This window comes from Lissotriton vulgaris, chromosome 3_1, assembly GCF_964263255.1.
Source record: "Lissotriton vulgaris chromosome 3_1, aLisVul1.2, whole genome shotgun sequence".
NCBI classification, from domain to species: domain Eukaryota; kingdom Metazoa; phylum Chordata; class Amphibia; order Caudata; family Salamandridae; genus Lissotriton; species Lissotriton vulgaris.
This window is the reverse complement of record NC_141689.1, coordinates 734,216,302-734,236,213: the sequence shown is the minus strand read 5'-3', so window position 1 is coordinate 734,236,213 and position 19,912 is coordinate 734,216,302. Positions and strand designations below refer to the sequence as shown.

Sequence of the window (19,912 nt, the reverse complement as noted above, 5' to 3'; positions counted from 1 at the left end):
AAGGAATTCTCACTGCAGATGATAGCAGTTCTTTTGGTAATCAATTATAAGGTGTGGTTTTGGTCAGGGGCTTTGAACATAAAGGACAAAGAAAAAGTCCTGCTGATAGACACCGATACCTTTCGGATATTGCTGCTTCAACGTGTTTCTCCGAGGTAGGAGAAACAAAAGCGACATCGTGCACAAATCTTATACTTCGATGACGTCACAGGATTGATTTCTCATCAAACCCTTAGCCTTGCATCATCCTTCTACTTAGTGGCATAGCAAGAGTGCCAAGAGCCCTCAGACAAGCGAGGAAAATGCTCCGACACCCATCAATGAATGAATAAAATACAAACATAATTATGGTGCAGCAGCTCCTCACACCACTGGATCCCAGCTCCAGGATTGACAACCACAATCTTGCTTCTACTTGCTGCTGATGAGTTAGAGGAAGGACAGGCAAGATGGAAACCTCTTCCATTTTCTAGCGCTGCCTTCATGCCCACCTTAAAGTAGGGCTAGCAAGGACAGGTCTGGGCAACCCACTCACTAACTTCCATGTTGCGCTGATATGGGTCATATAACAGAAAAGCCCGCCCACCTTCTAAATTTAACAAGCTTCTAAATCTGGGTGGGACTATTTCAGAGTTTGAGGTTCAGGCCAAAAGGATCCCCAGCCTCAACTTCAGGGGGCGCATCCACTTTTTTGTTAGACAGGACTCAACCTTACAATAGGTCCATTAATTTTGCTTTTTCTTCCATTTTGAGTCACAGCTCGAGGAGAGCCTGTGCAGATGCAGTGCAGGCAGGTACAAATGAAGTTGAAAGCGAAAATCAGAATGAAGAACTTTAATTGGGGTCATTGTAAAACGGGAACTCGCTGATGACATCACCCCCCTCCGTTTGGATCCTGTCGTACACCCACTTTCGGTTACAGCGACATTCAGGTCCACATTTTGTAGAGTTGCACTTTGGGCACGGATAGAAGCAGCCCTTGCAGTCCTCCTCGAGACAGTCACACAAATCTCTGCTGTTGAAAATAAGCTTTCCACGCCTGTCGTACTTTTTCAAAACTCTGTAAAAAAGTAAGAACAATATTTATTAAAGGGTTTATTCAAAATTAAACTCAAAATGTAAGTTAACTACTGCATGCATATTGCTGCATTTCGTTGGTAACACTGAAAGACGACATAACTAATAGTACCTGAGATTTAGAAAAGATAAAAGAATTGCAAACAGCAATATTGTTACACAACTGTGGGATTTAAAAACAATATTTTATGGCTTAACGTCCATTATGAGTTGCATGCTAGAGAGTACTAAATGGTTTATCTACAAAGCTAGATGTTCAAATGAGTTTCTTCAATGTGTCCGCACTAACCAAAAGGGCCTAGGAGAAACCCTAAAGAGTGGAGGGTAAAGTTATCACAATACTTCACTTTCATACATCATACTGTTAGGCATTAAATTCCATTCAAACTAAATTTCAGTTCTCAAATGCAAGAGCATCACTAGACCACCACTAAAGAAATTTGATGGAGTAAGAGTGAGGGTCAAGTAACACAATGTGAGCTGGAAAGACAGAAGCTATGGCCCTGGGTATAGGTTTTGTGGAAGGCTGAAGGAAGGGCCCCAGGGCCGACACTAGGATTTCAGGCACACTAAAATAAAAGGCAATGTTGTCAATGTTTAAACTGGAAACATGAGCACACAATGGTGCTTATAGCAACAATGTGACATTCCACCTTCTGGTAGAATCCTAGGCAGGTACCTACTATTGCCCCGCCCAAGACCTTGCCCTGGATTATATTATATAGCCTCTTCGTTTATTGTGGGTCCTGCATTGTTATATTCTGCGGTGAGGATTTTTCAGACTCCACATTTTAGGCCAAATTTTATGCTAAAAGTTGGCAAGGAGAGGCCCCTGCCAAGGAAGAACAAAGGTTTCCTAAACGTTAACAAGCTCCTCAGTTTGTAGTAGAAGGTTGAGCAAAAATATGCTCTAGGAAGGAAATGGGACTATGTCCTTACCTTGGCAGATGTCTGCTGTAAATCGGTGGTGTTACTGCCGTGCCAAGCTTATGGTTCCTTAACCACATGTAGAGGAGGGTGAACAGCAGGGTTTCCAACAGCAGAGCCTTAGTTGGCTCTGCCACTGGAAATCTTTGACCTGATGGTCAGTCAACTACATTAAAGAAAAATTCCTGCAGGTCTTGATAAGCGATTTATTTATTTTACAAAACCAAACGTTAGCTGTGGCAGTTTATTCTTGAAAATAATAACGTTTGCAGATCATGCACAACAATCATGGTGTCCCTCTGGCACACTTTACTCAAAGAAAAATAGAGCCTTATTCTGTAGTGTGTGCTAAATCTCCTACAGGGAGGAATAAAAGTGCTGGCTTTTTAAAATAACCCTCACCTTCCAGGGTTACCCCCTGGATGCCATACTTCAACATTCCGCTGTGGAGCGGGTCGTGCTGCTACCTGCAAAATACTCGTGAGCACTGAATGGTATTCACTAGATGATAGTAGTTGGAGGTTTTTTATGCAAATTAAAAATACCTGCCTGGTAGGAAAGTTATGCTTTATTCCTTCCTCCAGATGGTATGGCTTTGATGACCCTTCTTTCTACACAGTCTACATGTTTCAAGCCACTCTTCCCCGTGGCTATCTTCAGGATCAAGAAACTCACTCCCTGGTTCAACTCTTGATCAGATTTTAGAATTATCGCAAAGTGGTACACACTCTGAATGCTCAGATAATCATCTCACCTACTTGGTGCTATAGTCTGTCATACTTCCTAAAAGCAAACGTTTTACTAAATAGGTCCTCCAGTGGCAAGGCGCGCCTGTGGTCACACTTACATCAAGGTCTCTCCTCAGCCAATTAATCTGAGAGCACACAGTGCTTATTAAGAGTTGGGTGTGGTCAGTGTGGGAATGATTCAGTCCAAAAAAGGCATATCTTCAATTAAGGAAGCTACAGATTAGTAGTTTGGTTAGTTTGTGCGTGTTCGAACTGGGGTTTGTTATTAAATTGTTTCCTTAACAGATATAATGAAGAACAAACTCGTTATTAATTTACATTTACCGAATAATCAATAATAACTAAACAGGGACTCCAAAATGTAACTGTTCCACTTGGAACACAGAAAAAAACATAGAATTATCCGTTAATCATTAGCAAGAGTTCCAAGTATCGACATTGGAGACCAAATTAATTTGGTTGATCCTGGCCGAAGATAAACGAAGAGAAAACCCAATTAGCTTCATTTTTAGATGTACTGATTTTTCTCCTATGGAAATGGTGGTAAGTTTGCTAAATTTCCTCCACTCAAGATCCTCATGGCCTAGATGAAGGGAAAAATATGGCTGTCTAAAGAAAGCAAAAACCCCCCCCCCCCAAAAAACTGAAAGATCAACTAAAGCTAGAAGCAAAAAAGAGAAGGGGTAAAAGTTAATTGCAAAAAGGAGAATACATCAGAATATCGAGTGTACTTCTTAACAAAGGGTAATCAGAATTGTTACACTTAATCTATCCTGTAAGGAGAACCGATTTGTAAGTGAATTAACCTCATGCAAGTTGTGTGATTGACTTAATTGAGCACTTAAAAGTTTTTCTCCAAATATTTGTCTAGCACTTAACCACATTATGATCTCTTCCATCCAATTGTAATCTTTGCACCGAGGTTCTAATTGAACAAACTTACTTGTTGACAGAAAAATATTGGTTCATCTTCGACATACGAGCCCTCTTTTTCTGTCGCCTAGTTTCAGGGTTGAAATCTGCCACTTGGGGTCCTGGGTTTTGAAAAGCAAGACATTTCAGTTGTCTTTCGATTTGTTGCTATAAAATAAACAGGCAAAACCAAACTGTTAAAAACAAGACATGTTTAAAGAGATTATTTGTGTACCATATATTTTACAGCGGTTTACTATTCTAGGCTGGCAAGTGGGATACTCTTTACTTACTTGTGTGGCTGCCATCTGTGCATTTGTATAGTTCAATACCAACAAATACGAAAATCAACGCAGTCAGAAAAAAATCAAAATGAAAAATACACACAACAGCAAGATTACTTATATTTAAATGTTCATCAGAACTATGCGAGTGTACATGATTAAAATGGTTAACTTCCTAGGCATGTTTGCAATACTAACTAACCTGGAGATGGGTGACAGGTTACAAATGGGACTTCTACAAAACATACAAGCAGTCTGCCAAACAATCAGTTTTGACAATGTATCAGCAAATTCATTAAATTATTTATGCCAAAGAGACGCGGGAGATGAACAGTAGATTTTGGTAATCAGTATGAGGCCAAAACCAGGGGTACCAACATTTAAAGTAGGTAACTTTGCCATAGTTGGATCACATCTGGGTCACTCACGAGACTCAACAAATTAGCAGGCTAGAATGTAAACCATGGTGGCAGGAGAGAACAATGCCTAGTTTTAGGCTAAGGGGCTGCAAGCCAGAACTTGGCTAAACAGGGAACCATTTCCTGAAATGGCATTCAGATACTAGTGCATACTTTAAAGCTTGAGATTTAGCACTTTAGGACACAGTCACAATTCTACTTTATTTCGATTACAGTGAGCCATGCCCATAAGGGCCACTATTTTGGACTCTGGCATGAGATTCTATACTCAATCTAGAGGATTATGGAGGTGAGAGATCCTAGTCTGCTATCAGATTCACGACCATCGGAGACAAACAGCCCATGTGGAAGACAACACTGCATATTAAACTCTAGGTAACCACAACCCTATGGATGGAGTTTGAAGCTCCACGTGCCTTGCTTAAAAAAAGCTGTGTCTGGTTCAGAATCAAACAGACTGGATTTTAGAAATTTATATGTGGAGTGGGTAGGTACCAACAATGTCATCTTTGAAGTCCAAAGGCTTAGATCTCAAGAAGACAGACAAATTATCTGTTGAACAGAAGCACTGCAATTATATATTGACCATCCTTAGAAGATCATTTACCAACATTAGTCGAGAAGTACATCAACACATTTTTAAAAATCGTATTTCTTTTAATCCCTATATGTAGAATTGCCTTACCTCAGAACATCACTGACCTTGATCTTCATGGACTCAGGCTTGTGGGGTATCCGTTATAAATGATGGCACATGGGATCTATGGTGTGGGTAGTTACTGACGGAGCAATAGAGTAGACTTCCTTCAGTAAGCATGGGCCATTGGCAAAGGTTTTTTTGTATAGGCAGGATTTTAGGGCATTTTACCATCGTAGATTGTATAGACTGCCTCCAATAGCCTCTGGAATAACATTCCAATGTAACTGCTTTGTGAGGAGAATGACCACGTTTCAAGGTATAGTTATTTACATGGGTATGGATGAGGACTATTTCGATGAAGGAACAAAGTGATCCATCGAGTTGTGATGTCAATGCCAAACTTTGTGTGCCCTGTTCCCCAATATAGGTTTTTCCCCTTACTACCTTTATGTCATTGCAACCAATTCCCTGCTTACCAGGGATCACAAAATAGCAATGTTAGCACATGAAAATCCAAGCCAATCCTATTTCACTACACAGCACTACTGCAAACCACTTAATCAAGTGGCAGAAAATCATTCTCACGTCGCTCTTGTTCTTTCCTTCTACACATAGACTTAACCCTACAGTAAAAGAAACAAACATTGGCATAGCCAATAGGTCTCGCCTTTGAGACCTTATAAGTGTTTTGCCAGACCTATTGGCTTTGCCAATGTTTTTAGGCTATGTTGTAGAGCAGAGTACCTGCTGTGCAGCATGTTGAATAATTACAATAAGGTAATAAGCATCTGTTATACCTTATATGGCCATCCTGTGAATGATGTCATAATAGGTGGAGCTGCTAGACAGCGGTTGAGGAGATTGGACCTGGTTTCCCCCTCGACCGTCTCCTACCCAGCCGGACATTGGGCACAGTTCTTCCTGCTATGGCTCCTTCCTCCCCTCCTTTCCTACAAAATCTCTCCACTTCATTATTTGTTTACTGTACCTTACTACGCTAATGTAACTGATGTAACTTGTAACACAATGTTCCTCTGGTAAAGCGCTCTGATAACTCTGGGTCTAGCCAGCGCTATTTACACTTCTCTAATCAAATAAACTCCTATCTGTTTTTCCTGAATGCTGAGACCTGATCAACTTGGCTGATGCCCGGTGGAGCTGCTTGACAGCTATTGAGGAGATTGGCCCTGGTTTCCCCTTCGACCGTCACCTACTCAGCCGGACATTGGGCACAGTTCCTCTTCGTCTCCCCGCTTTGACTGCTTCCTGCCCTCCCTCCTATGAATTCTAGCAACATTGTTTTTGTGTATCGTACCATACTATACTCTTGTAACGGATGTAACTTTTAACGCAGTGAGCCTAAATGTAAAGTGCTCTGATACCCTCTTGGGTCAAGTTCGCGCAATATATAAAACTTTAAAAATAAATAGGTTTCAGTCCCATGGCAGACATAATCAAACATTGTTGGCGATTTTTGGATATGTAGTGCCAGTACTAGGTAAAGAGAACTGTTTTTCTCTTCCCTGGATGGCCCCTTCAGAACACACTTGTGTCAAGTGTTGTGTTGTTGTAAACGTATCTAGGGCTCTAGTGTAATTTTCCCGATTCATGCCCTTATATAGGTATAACTTATCATATCCTTATATAGGCATAAGAATCATAACCATATTATACACAGCCTATGCAGTCCAAATACGGCATGGCTACTTCCACTAAGCTCCTAGAGTACAATGAGTTCTTGAAGACAACCAGCCTTCAGCATTACGGGACTTCCCCCTGCTTCAATATCGATTTGTCCCAGAACTCCTGGAGCGTGTAAAGAACTTAGAGTTCTTAGTGACGTTATTATGTCCACCCTTATGTCAAACTCGGCACCTTCCAGGTATAAATATACCCACATCTGCCCTAGCAAACACACGATGGTTTGGAGCAGATCGACTAACTACTTGCCCGACGCCCTGCTGTAGCGAGTGCCGAAGGAAGCCGACCCTCCAGCTGACGCACTGAGAGAGACGCTGTCGTTTCTCCTGCCGAGAAATCCGGCTCCAGTGTTTCCCTGCTACCCTTGCGGGTTACTGGGAGATTGAGTCCTGAAAGAGAGATAAACGACCTCCTTCATTCTATAACCAAGGTACAGAGCTGATTAGACCCTAAGAGAAAAAAAATCGGTTGTCTCCCACCTGAATCACGTCTATTGGCATGTGTGAGGGATGGGGTGTGCGAGTGTGTAAGTTTGTGGTTGAGTGAGTAGTTGTGGGTAGAAGGGAAGGCGGTGTTGTATGGCATTTTAAATTCCGAATGGATTTTCCAGATTCATGCCCTTATATAGGTATAATTCACGTTGCCTGGCATAGAAATCAAGCCCTTATTTAGACATAGTCCATGCAGCCCAAATGCAGGACAGGCATGGCTACTTCAATCTGTTCACCAAACGTCACAAAGATTTCTTGGAAAACCAGCTTAGGCCGTTAGGGACTTCCCCTTGCTTGAATATTGAATTCTCCAAGAACTCAGTTTTTCAATGAATAACTATTCCTTAGGGCAGCGGTTCCCAAACTGTGCGCTGCGGCTCCCTGGTGCGCCGTGAAAACTTGCCAGGGGCGCCACAAACAGATGAGCACACAGTTTGGGAATCAGTAATAAATAGTATGGCATCTGAATTCAACACTGCTCCGTGTGATCAGGCCTGCAGTGGTTGCCCTGGGTCATATGAGGGCAGTGCAACTTCACTTTCAAGGAGTCATGTTTAATTATAACGTTTTGTATATTTACCAGCTTATCTAATGTCAGATTTTGAGTGTGAAGCTACACACTTTCATTGTTGTTGCATATATTTAAAGTTAATGAGGTTGGTAAAGAGGAGGACATGACATTAAAAATTTTTTGGGGGGGGGGGACATGTTTAAAAATGTGACATGGTACATGAGGCTTGTGCTCTGAACTTGCCTCCTGAACCGGAGAACATATGCGCCTTACATAAACAATTAATGCAGTCACATATAAATGATTTCTATATTGAAATATATATAACTGAGTTTAGAAATAGCTGAAAGCAAAAACATATTTAAACAAACGTGTGGCACTCTGGAATTACATTTCACACTGGCTTTACAGAATAACATTTGCTGGGTGTATGTGTTTTAAAGAGTTGACCACTTACTGCTTTCTTCTTGCATTGGCACCTTTATAATCCAGGGAAAGGTTCTTAGGGTGATGCTAATAGCGCCCAAGATCACAGCCTGCTGAGCAATTCCCACAGTGAGGAGGCTGCCATTTGGATGAAAAGGTCAAGAGGTGTCATCCCAAGTAGATGTGATGCAGGAACAGGAAAGAAAACACAGGTAGACACAGTGACGGGACCCTAGGTGGCACATAAACCCAGCCTTCCTTAGCCATATGCTTAGAAATACCAGTGGTGCCGGTAGAAAACTGGTCAGGTGGCAATCGTAACTAGCTGGTTTATTTACGGTTGGGGTTTTTGTGTAATTGCCCCTTTAGCACAGTCGGTCTGTGATGCAGAACCCCCTATGTTTTTTGAACAACCATTGGATGTCTGGTAAGCAAGTGACCAACCACCGGACAAAAGAGGAGAAAAATGGAAGTACTCCAGAGACCGGGCTTACATCCTTGCCACCCGCAAAATAAAAAGACATAATGGGGAGCAGCGGACAACTACCAAAAGATAAAGGGAGCCACGGGTTGAAAAAGTTTGGGAACCCCTGCCATGACGTTCATATGCCCGACTTTACGTCAAACATGGTATTCCTAAACACCTTCAAGGTATAAATATACCTTCACTTGCTATAGCATAGCACGGTGGTTCGAAGCAGTTCGACGACCTACTTGCCCAACGCAGCTTGCTACAGCAAGTGCCGAAGGAAGCAGACTCTCCAGTTGACGCACTGATCAGGAAGCTGCCCTCTACTGCCGAGACTCCTGCTCCAGTGTTTCTGACTCCCCTCGGGTTGTTATGAAATAGAGTCCTGAGACTCAGATACCAGACCTCCATCTTTCTAAGGTATGGAGCTGATAAGAACCTAGAGAAACCTTTGGTAGATTCTTGGCAAAAACTAAACCTATGCTAAAGACCATACTTACTTCTTCCCTCGTACTAGACCTAGGTCAGGTACATTGGGGTAGGAGTATTTTAGAAGCACCAGTTGAGTATTTTAGCCTGTGTTATTTATGTATGCATTTTTATATGGCTTAGAAACCACACAATGCTATTACAGTATTATTTCATAATACCATTCTCGCTGTACGCATTACACTTTGCATTCTGTTTAACGATTGGAGCAGTTCATCTCTCTTGCATGAGAAAAGACTGTTCATTAAACCTTTTATTGAAAACGCCTGTCTCTCTATTTCTCTGCAACTCTGCAGAATCAAAGCATGCACAATTGACTGAGTGAAATACTTATCTATTGTTTCTACGACTCTGAAGATATTTTTCAGTCCTAGGGAAACAAAGTGGTCATGTTTATGCGGTTGGCAGAAACGAATCCCTTCTTGCGAATTCGAGAAAGTTTCTAGTGACCTCTGAGCTAGCTGGCACTCACAATTAAGTTTAGTATATTCGATGGAGACCTACTGGCCTAAGTCCCATGTCATATCTATAGGATATATTATTCAAATGCGCAGAGCCTATTGGCAATATAGGAACTACACTACAGCGGTGTGAATGAGAGTGAAAGTGAAAGTAACTGTGAGTGGGCGTCAGTGATTGACCGCAAGTGATCTAAAAAGTGGACCTATTTGGAATTATCATCTGTCGGGAGGCGAGGAAGAAAGGGGGGTGGAAGGATCAACAAGCGCATTCAGCTGAGAGTAAAATGTGTGTAGTTTGACACCAGTGGGTGATATCATGCAATTGGCACGGATCCCAGTGACCCGTGTGCACGCCGGGGAACAAAAAGGCTATGGTAATGATAGACACATAGGCACTTAAAAGTAATGCGCAACACATGATAGCACCCACGCTAAAGTGAAAAACGCATGTGCTAGAACCTCGTCAAAGCGGGGCAACATGAAACATATTGCGTGAATGTGCGCCCAAAATAAACCTGCGTTTTGCAGCGTGTGAGCTAAACCCCTCAAAGTGCAGGTAGTATCCAGGAATTCATTAATTACAAACACTTGTGTGTGTTTACAGTGGAACAAGATAGTTTCAAGAATCAAAGAACGCAGCAAGAGCGGACACGTCTTACCTCAGTCAGGGCAATGGTGTGAATGGGAAGCCAGCGCCAGAGGGGAAGGAGGGTATTTTAATTAACACCACATGATAACCAGTGAGTCTCTGTTAAGTACACTGGCTGTTTCCAGGCACTCGTGCTTGTGCTGGTATTCCCCTTGCAGGAGTGGGCGGCAGCACAAGAGTGATCTGTTTCCAATTAGAGCATGCGCTGCTGCTCGCTCCCGCAAGGTGGATGCGAGAACAAGCACTTGAAAAGAGCTGACCAATTTCTAAAGGTCATCTCCTAGAGCAGCGTATGCGCGCTGCCTAGGCGAGACCTACAAACGATTTTATCCCTGATGCACCGAGTAATAACACATGCAGAAAATACACCTACATTTTACCAATGGCGTGGTTATGCCTAGGCCACTGGAATTCGTTCAATGTACAACTACGAATTTGCTGGGCAAACCACCATCTGGAGCATTTCTGTACAGCTCAAGAAAATAATTTCTACCTTAAATAGATCAAAAGTTACCAAAACGCTGCACATGTAATGTAACAGCTCCCGACTGTTAGAAATGGGATCTCTGGTTGGCTAAGGCTTGCGCCAAAGCCAGGCAGAGACCACCACTCTAGTCAAGGAAAGGGAATTACATGCCAAAGATAACCCCTGCTCACCCCCTTAGTAGCTTGGCACGAGCAGTCAGGCTTATCCCAGTGGCGATGTGTAAAGCATTTGCCCAACACACACAGCAACAACGTACTAGGCACACCACAAAAGGAAGTCAACACAAGTTTATATAAAAAAATAGCCTTTGTATCATCATAAAACACATTAGATGGTAATCACGCAATATACACTGTGCCAACTGGCACTGGGCAATATTTACAGGGGATTATTTACACATGACAGGGCCACTGTCAGAATCATCGATTGGTAAAATAACAAAAGTAAGAACATATCAAACGTAGACCACAACCAGTAATTACTGGCAAAGACTACACTCATCATCATCCTATAACATAAATCATATTACGCACAGTATCACATCAGGCGAGAAATATATTCTGCACCAACCTCATAACCCTAAACATAGCAGACCATTATCTCCTAAACATGACTCGCATTAAGAAATAAACTTACTGACATAAACCGCAGTAGGGAATAAATCATACCTAAACCACAGCAGGGAATAAACTAAAACAGAACACAGTAGGTAAAACCTCAATCATAAAAACACATCTAGAAGCATAAAGCAGGGTGCATAAAACATACTATACAAGTTGCATTTCCTAGCACCTATATAAATCAAACTAGGGCCTGGCGCCCTATAAACCTATCTCTAAGGGGGCTCAAATGCCCTCTGTCCAAACATCAGGGCACGCTGCCAATGCAGCAGGAGTCAGGGGTGCGCAATTGCGCAAACCTAAACGTTGCAGCTGGCAATAAGTGCTGCGCAGCTGTGAAAGAATGGGAAAGGGGGTAGGCGAGGGAGTGAATCTCACTCCCAACTTCACCAGGTCCTCTAAGGAAAGAAAGACCTAAATGGTGCAGCTGCCCACTACATGCTGGGCAGCTGGAAATACAAAAATGAGGCATGGGCTCTCAATGGCCCAAGAAAACAAATTATGCCCCATATGAGGCTCTGTAAACAAATCATGCCCCCAAGCACTGTGGCCATCAGGGGCCCCTAAACTATGGTGGCCCTACAGGCTCTGGAAAGTCATTAGGCCAAACGTTGGAGCCAAACGAGGGCTCTGAAAATGATTCTGCCAGTGTTGGAGCCACACGGGTCTCTGCATACAAATAATGCCCCCAAGAACGTGAGGTGCACTGTCGCTGTAAATAAATGTGCACATGGTGGAGCCACGCACAGGCTCTAAAAATAAACATGCCCCCTTATCGTTGGAACGGCCCACTGCCAGATAGGGCCGCTCTGACAAACCTTGCTCCTGCCATCCCCACTCACCGGGCTATGCGAGGAGGCTCTCCACTTGAATGCGGCGGAGGCAGGCACCAGCAATGTGCCTCGTGCCCCCTCCGCGGGAATCCTGCTGCGGGGCTCTCTCCAATAATGGGAGCCCGCTTCACCATGCCCTCAGCTTCTCCCAGTCCCCAGTCTCGGGACCAGGACTATAGTATGGAGCCAGCGAGGCTCCAGGTAGCCTCCTTCTCTTCCAGCGCCGGGACTCCCCACAGCTCATGGGAGCCCCGCGTAGGCCCGCCACTCTCGTGCCACTTCGGGCCCTGCCGCAGGCCCCACCCACTTAACAGTCAGACTTGCCTGACTCCCAGGCAGCCATGGCTGGGCAACAGCTGCAATTTCTTTACTCCAGGCACAATCAGGGGTAGGCTCCCTCTTCTCAAAAATAGAAAGCGGGGTGGGCACCCGCTCAATCATATAAAGGCAAAGTCGCGGTGTGGGCACCCGCGCATTAATTAGAAGTAAAGCAAAGACACAGGGTGGGCACTTGCTCAAGTAAATAAAAAAATAAGCGGCCATGTGGGGTGGTCACCCATAATTAAATAAAAATAAGCGGGGTGGGAACCCGCCACAGGTCGGCATCAACGGGTAATTCCAAGGTGGGGGTTCCCTCCCAAAGGGACAGCAGCTCAGCGCAGCTCAGCCCCCAGGCGCGCTCTCTCTCCTGGGGAAGCAATTACACAGCACGCCCAGTGCGCAGAAAGGCTGAATAAAGTCCTTGTAGAATCCTGGAGGAAGATGTAGTGTGGGCTGGGCCTTGTTACGCACATTTTTAAGTTAGCATAGGCTTATTAGAAGTTTAAACGCCATTTTACCTTTTTGCCACTTTTGCACATGACACTGCATATAACTGTTGTTGTAAGTTAGGTTGTGTGAAATGCTTCACTTGAGAATGGCTTGTTTTCAGCATCCCTAGACTTACATCGTGACTCTAGTCTGCACACTGAGTGCTAAAGCCGCCAAGGTTATCATAACAAGGTAGCTGTTGTCCGGGCTGATCGGCTCACGTTCTAGCCATACCATATATGCAGTTGCAAGCCAACATGATTGTGGCGCCTCTAATATCACACTGCAAGCATGATTTCAGACACTTGGAAGAAGCCCATTTTTCCAGAGAGACAGAGCTTTTGCAGATCCTGATGCGATTCAACCCTGCTGATCTTGGAGGTATGGGGTCCCCCAAAGAAGCCTAAGAGACCTATGTTTTATAAAACATAGTTCCTACCTAGGGAGGGTGAATTACTAGGCACCATAGGACCTATTTTCACACTCATTGTAATATGATTTCTCCTTTTGTGTTTTATGGAAATGTAGCAATGCTGCTCATATTACTTTTAATCATATGTCTGCTTATGTTAGCAAAGATACTGCATCTTAGAGCACGTCAATAAAATACATATTTTAACCTTTCTGTGTCTCTTTTTTACTCCTGTTGTGGACCAGTATGAGTGTATAACGAAAGAGCATTCTTGCTTCCCACCATTCCCGAGTATAACCTAAGTCACATGTTCTGGGTTGTCTACTCATTGGTTCCTTCGTTATAGGACAAGGATCTAATGTGACACTGATGCTAGCTGGTTAGGGTTTCTAGGCACTAAGTTGAGTTTTTTGGTACACCACAATTCACTGAGGTCCTGGGTCTCTGTGCACAGTTCTGTGTAGGAACAGAATCCCTGCGACAAGGAAAAGTAGCAAAAGGGTCCAAAAGGAAAGGGTCTTCCAGGTCCAGGGGCAAGCCCTCATGGCAGGGCCCCCCTGGGCCCCAGCAGCAGAACACCCCTGGCAGATTAGAGTCCAAGAACAATTTCATGGGGTCACAGCCCCTATATTTATGCAGCGTTTCCTTGGTCTAAAAGGTGCAGGGTTTGGTGTGAACCAGATACAACTGGTTCAGGGGAGCTTCGGAGCATTTTGTTCTGCTCAGCTCCTCTCTTCTTTTCACAGGACAGGCCAGGGTCCTGGCTCCTGGAGCCAACCACACCATCCAGCCCCTGTCAATCACAAGCCAGACATGCAATTCGCATCATGTAGGCAGATACACAGCACACAGAAATGCCAACTTCTAAAAGTGGCATTTCTAAAAGAACCACAATAAATCTGCGTACACTTTTGCACAGCATTTATTCTCAAGAGTTCACAGATACTAAACTCGACACTGCACTCTCCTCATACCAGGAATTACCATGAAGACACATATATCCCCCATGCATTCCTATGGGAGGGCAGGCCAATCTCACCACACGCACTCTGAGTGCGTGCGCACTCTACACTGGGCCACAGTGCTAAAGTGCGCAGAGGCCTAAAATCACTACCACTATGTCAGAGCTTAAGGCAAAAAGTTTAGGGGTGAACCTGCCAAAAAGGGCCAAGTCCAACACCACGCTCTGCAAAAGTCAGCTGATTAAGGGGTATTAATACGTTTATCCACAGTAAGAAGACCGATTTCACACGTGTGTAAATGGAATTCAAAATAAACGATAGGATACCTGCTTATCCCAGAAATTTTCCCATTTCACTATGCAAATTCTTGTTTGTATCCAAGTGTTCTCAAAGCAGCAGTTAGTTGAAGGATACACCAAGTTTGTCTAAACCAAAACATTTTCCATCTCATTTAGGTTTGAAGGTTTAATGTACAGTACTCTTCTTTGAGACTTTGCTTGTTTGAGGTGGTGGTGGGATGGGGCTGGAATCCGCAGTGTTAACATGCCTCTGCTGACTTGCAAGACCAACTCATTAATTGTTGGTGAATAACATTCTGAAAATGATCTGCTTTACATGTTTAGTTTTCCGCAGGAGGAACCTCTATTTTCGTTAGGAACACATTTGTATCAACATTAATATTTCAAAGTAGCTTGATAATGCCAAAGAACATGCAGCATAACTGGAGTTTAATTCCAGTGTGTGCCTTTATAGGTCGCATAATTTAGGCATTCCTGACACATAATCACGTCATTATCCATAACACAATATCCATTATCACCCAATTTGCATTGTCACCTATTTTTTATTGTCAAGCTTAATTTCAGAGAAGCCTGGTTATGGTGAAAGATGAAAACTGAATTTAGTTGTCTTCCACATGTACTAAAGAACTGAGGAGTAGCTTACTGGTGCTCACTTCAACAGTACATCCGGCCATCACCAGTATGATCAAGACACAACATTGCTTCCTGCCAACACTACAAGGTCTGAACTGTCATGGGGAGGGGAAGCAACTCTACACTGCATTTCACACCACAGGAACCACCCCTTCATGTCCTTTACCTGAGCTTTCCTAGAAGGGACACTTTTGCTGATAAGTCCCTACCACGATGACACCACATTCACCCCAACCCTTTTGAGTAGCCAAGACGACTTCTCAGAAAACGCAGGTAAGTCCTCAGGCCAAGAAATCATAGAGACCAGTTCACTTTGAAATAGGACATAACATATTTATAATTATAGCTCCCATAAATACATTTGAAACACTGAACAAAGCAGAGCACTCGTCTAGAGTGTAGGTAAGCAGAGAAATGCAGAGATTGACCTCCTTGTCATGAGAATGAAAATTATTTCTATGACTGCTCACACTTCTCAAAAGGTGCTCTCATCGCTGCAGCCACTACTCAACGTTTCCAACCAAAACAATACATATAGATAAACGTTAAGTTAAGACACAGAGAAAGGGCATTTGCTTACACAAAGCAGCCATCTAGAGAAAAACTACTTTCAGCTGATGACCCATTACTCTAAAAAGGAACTAGGCATCTGAAGATCTTACCAGCTAGAATCCCCATAGTAACATCGTTCACCCTGCTGATTAGGATGAATGCGATTATCGGAGTCCAAAATGTGGAAGAACAATAAAGCACTGAGATGCACCCTTTTGTATAGGTTTCTGAACCCACAAACATGGAACTGATAGTAAGGATTGACTAATCAATCAGACTTTTCTATAGAAAGGTGTACCGGAACACCATCCATATATTAAAAGCACAACAAGGTGGTAAAATGGCAGAAATTAAGCTCTACAATGATGGCTCATCAGAATTTGAAGCCAATTCCTTAATAGGGCCAACATTTCCACTATTCTTCATGACAGACTTTTGCAGTTATATCTGCCATTAAGGGCAGCACTTCATTCTTATGCAGAAAATCAGAACTTCAGGAAGGAAAGGTTGGTACTTTAGTTTGTACCCTTCCATAAGGAACTAGACTTTCAGATTTAAATATTTTGATCAACCTTTCCCATCTATCCTGCTTCACCGAGGTAAATAAAACAAACTCATCCTCAATGAACTAGAAATCCAGACTCAACCCGTTCTATCATCCCCGATGCCTCTCCAAACGGCTGTCCCATCGCCATAAGCCATGGAAATAGGAGCTCTGGCCCATCTACTTAAAGCAGGTGATGGCTTAACTCCTTTTCTTGCTGGTCCAAAGTTCACGAACAGTGGCTCGGAATTTCTAAAGGGCTGAATTTTCTCTAAATAAGTTATAAGAAACTTTCTAACATCCAAAAAGTTTACCCTCCGTTCTTCAGAAGGTTGAAAAAACTCAGGCAAAAGGATTTCCTGTTGCCTATGAAATTATGAATTTAGTTGACACCATGAGTGGAATTAATGAAACTACTATCTGAATATTCTTTTACAAAATGGAAACTTGTAGGAAAGTGAACCTCACTCCCCTAATCACTTGGCAGAAGTGATAGCTACCTGGAAATAAAACTTTGACAGTGAAAGTTTTTAAACCTAGTACTTTGAAAAGGCTTGAAGGGCAGCTTAGATAAAACCACCAAAGTAAATCCCAGGCTGGGAACAATTTCGGAGGAGATCAGTAAACATTCTCTAGTCCTTTAAAAACCCCAGCCACCAATCCCCTTTCATCTCTCAAATACTCCCAGGACCTTCTGAATGCTCTGATAGCAAGACACTGAATTCTAAGCTTAGGAACCATCAAACCAAATCTAGACCCAAACCTAGAGAAGTCCATCACATGGAGCAAATTAACTGTTGTGGGATCAGGATCTCTAATGATACACCAAATTAGAAAAGGCACACCAGTGTTAGCATAGGATTTGAGCGTAGAACATCTCCTAGAGGCCTACAGAGTAATTGTCAAATTATGTGGAACCCCTTCGCTATTCAAGTCCTCCTCTAAACCTCCAGGAAGTTAATTTGAGCTTTCTAGAGTGTCTCCCTTCAAGACAGGGTATAGAAAAGTAGAAGGGTGAATAGCGAATCTCCAATCCAGAGCTATACACATTTCTGTGAGAAGTGGGAACCAATTTGACATGGTTTTGCCAAAGCAATCAATTTCACCTCAGCACATTCTGACCGCAACGTCACCAGGAAGGATTAGATTGACTATAATGGAGGGTAGGCGTACAGAAAGCCCAGAGGCCATACACAAGTGAGAGCGTCCATTGCCCAAGCGATCGGGTCTCTCTCCCACAGGCAAAACCACAGCACATTGGCATTCATTAAAGAAGCAAAAAGATCCAGGACTGCCTGATCTCAGTTGTGAGTCAGCAGACTGAAAATGTCTGTAAGAGGGAATAGGTCTGTTGAGATAATCTGCCCTCTTGGATGTTTTCTGAATGTGAATTTCTGTCAGTGAAATAAAAACTCTAAAGCCAAAGAAAAATCATTTGAGCAATCTTCATCAAGGATAGAGATTTTGCTCCTTTCCTGCCCTTAATATAGGCCTTGGCTGTCATTGTCAAAAGAATCTACACAGCATTGCCACTGATCTGATGCGAAAAGGACTTGAGGCTGCGCAGCTTCAAGCTCACTCCAGTTCAATGATTTCCAAGCCTCTCTGATTATCCAAAGGCCCTGAATCGGATGATCTGCAGATCAAACCCACCAACCAGATAGGCTGACATCCGTTGTGATGACTTTCAGAGCCACAAGTACTCCTCCGCACTCGAGAGGAGAATGGAACCAATGTTGTCAAGTCTAGAGATTCCAGGGACCAGTTTTGAAGGGATTCATGTTACCAGAACGCTCAGTTGAAACCTTGCCTACAGGACCAAAAACACGGTGGAGGCTAAATCTCCCATACCTTCAACCAGGAGAGACCTCGAGGTGCCACCCGACAATGAATATGTTTGATGTGAGGTTGAATAATTTGGACCCTTGTTTGCATTAAGATAACCAACCCTAGGTCTGTGCAGAACCTGGCCCTTATAAATCAAAGTCCTGAGAGGGAACCCATTTGGACTTGTCTATTTTTATTAGAAAACCATGGTCTTGGAGATTCGCCAACTCTGGCCACCTTGGAGAGCAAAAGTTATTTTGACAGAGCCTGAACCAGCCGGTCGTTGTGATAATAAAATGTAGAAAAACTGCTTCCAAATGTAGGCAAGCCACAAGGGGAGCCAGAGAATTTGAAAAAAACTCTTGGCAAGGATTTTAAACTGAAGGGAAGGAAGAAAATAAGTTACTTACCTGTAACTTTGGTTCCCCAATATAGATTCCCATGCTTTGTCTCATTCCCCCGTCGTTGGAATGGGAGTCTCTGTAAATAAAAAATACCATAGCAGTAAGTACAAAAGAGAAAACTAGGCTTAGGCCTCATCTCAGTTTATAGCTTATCCACCTCTTTTTGTAAAAGAGACCAACATTCTGCAACGACCAATCAGAACAGCCTCACCCCTTAGAACCCTCCTGAGAGAGCCACAGAGCCTCAGATTTTCATAGCCGTTGTGTAACAGCAACTATCTCAGTAAAAATAGGCTGAGCTTTCCCAGGGGAGGAGGGTGGGCGCATGGGAATCTATGAAAGTTACCAATACTGGGGAACCAAAGTTACAGGTAAGTAAATTGTTTTCTTGCCCCAGTATTGGAGCTTTCATAGATTCCCATGCTTTGTATCAGAGTAGCAAGCAGTAAGACATTTTGTTACATGAATATCCTTACATGTTAACATAGTTATCCTCATAGGAAACAATCATAAAAAATGTTACCAAAGAGAAGAATACAATAATCAATACAAAATGTGCTATACAGGAAGGAGGGATTGTAGGGAAAGCTCACCTCTCATTGAAAAAGATTTCTCAGGACTGCTTAACCCACCGCTGCATCGTCCTTCGTGGAAGAGTCCAAGCAGTAGTGCTTTGTGAAGGTGTGGGTACTGCGCCACGTAGCTGCTCTACAGGTGTCCTTGATAGTTACTCCTGAGAATAGAGCCACTGATGAAGCAACAGATCTCGTTGAATGAGCACAAACTCGTCTTTCAAGCGGTTTGCCCGCTTCTTGATCACAAAATTGAATTGTATTTGAGATCCAACGTGAAATACTGTGCTTTGAAAGCGGAAATCCCTTCCGCGGGGCACTATAAGAGACAAAAAGTTAAGACTTCCTGAGTGATTTTGTTCATTCCAGATAAAATTTCAGACACCTCTGAACATCTAAAGAATGCAAAGACATCTCTGCTGGTGTAGTAGGTCGTGGGAAAAAAGATTTCAAAATCACCGGCTCATTCAGATGGATTTTGGATGGGACGTTCGGGATACATTTTGGATTTGTCCTTGGAATCAGAACATCCTTTTTGAACTGAAGAAAGGGTTCCACAATCGTGAGCGCTTGGAGCTCACTAATCTCCTGGCCGATGTTAAGGCCAATAGAAGAGCCAGTTTCCATGATACAAATTTTAGATCTGCTCTATGAATGGGCTCAAACGGAGCTCTCATCAGATGAGCCAAAACTAAATTAAGCTGCCAGACAGGTGGTGGAGGCCGGACTGGAGAGAAAACTCTGAACAG

At 43.2% G+C, this 19,912-nt stretch overlaps 1 protein-coding gene across 4 annotated transcripts in view; it reads right to left on the bottom strand.

Annotated features, from left to right (window-relative positions):
* Positions 1–819: 819 nt before the first annotated feature.
* ARL14EPL (ARF like GTPase 14 effector protein like) overlaps positions 820–19,912 on the bottom strand; it is a 282,948-nt gene continuing 263,855 nt past the window's right edge. For all 4 annotated transcript variants that reach the window (XM_086963021.1, XM_086963022.1, XM_086963020.1 and 1 more), the window contains 2 exons: positions 3,697–3,833; positions 820–1,060 (listed from right to left, as the gene is read on the bottom strand). In XM_086963021.1, the coding sequence (XP_086819147.1) occupies positions 835–1,060; positions 3,697–3,833 (363 nt within the window). In that variant the 3' untranslated portion in view covers positions 820–834. The remainder of the gene's footprint in view (positions 1,061–3,696; positions 3,834–19,912) is intronic.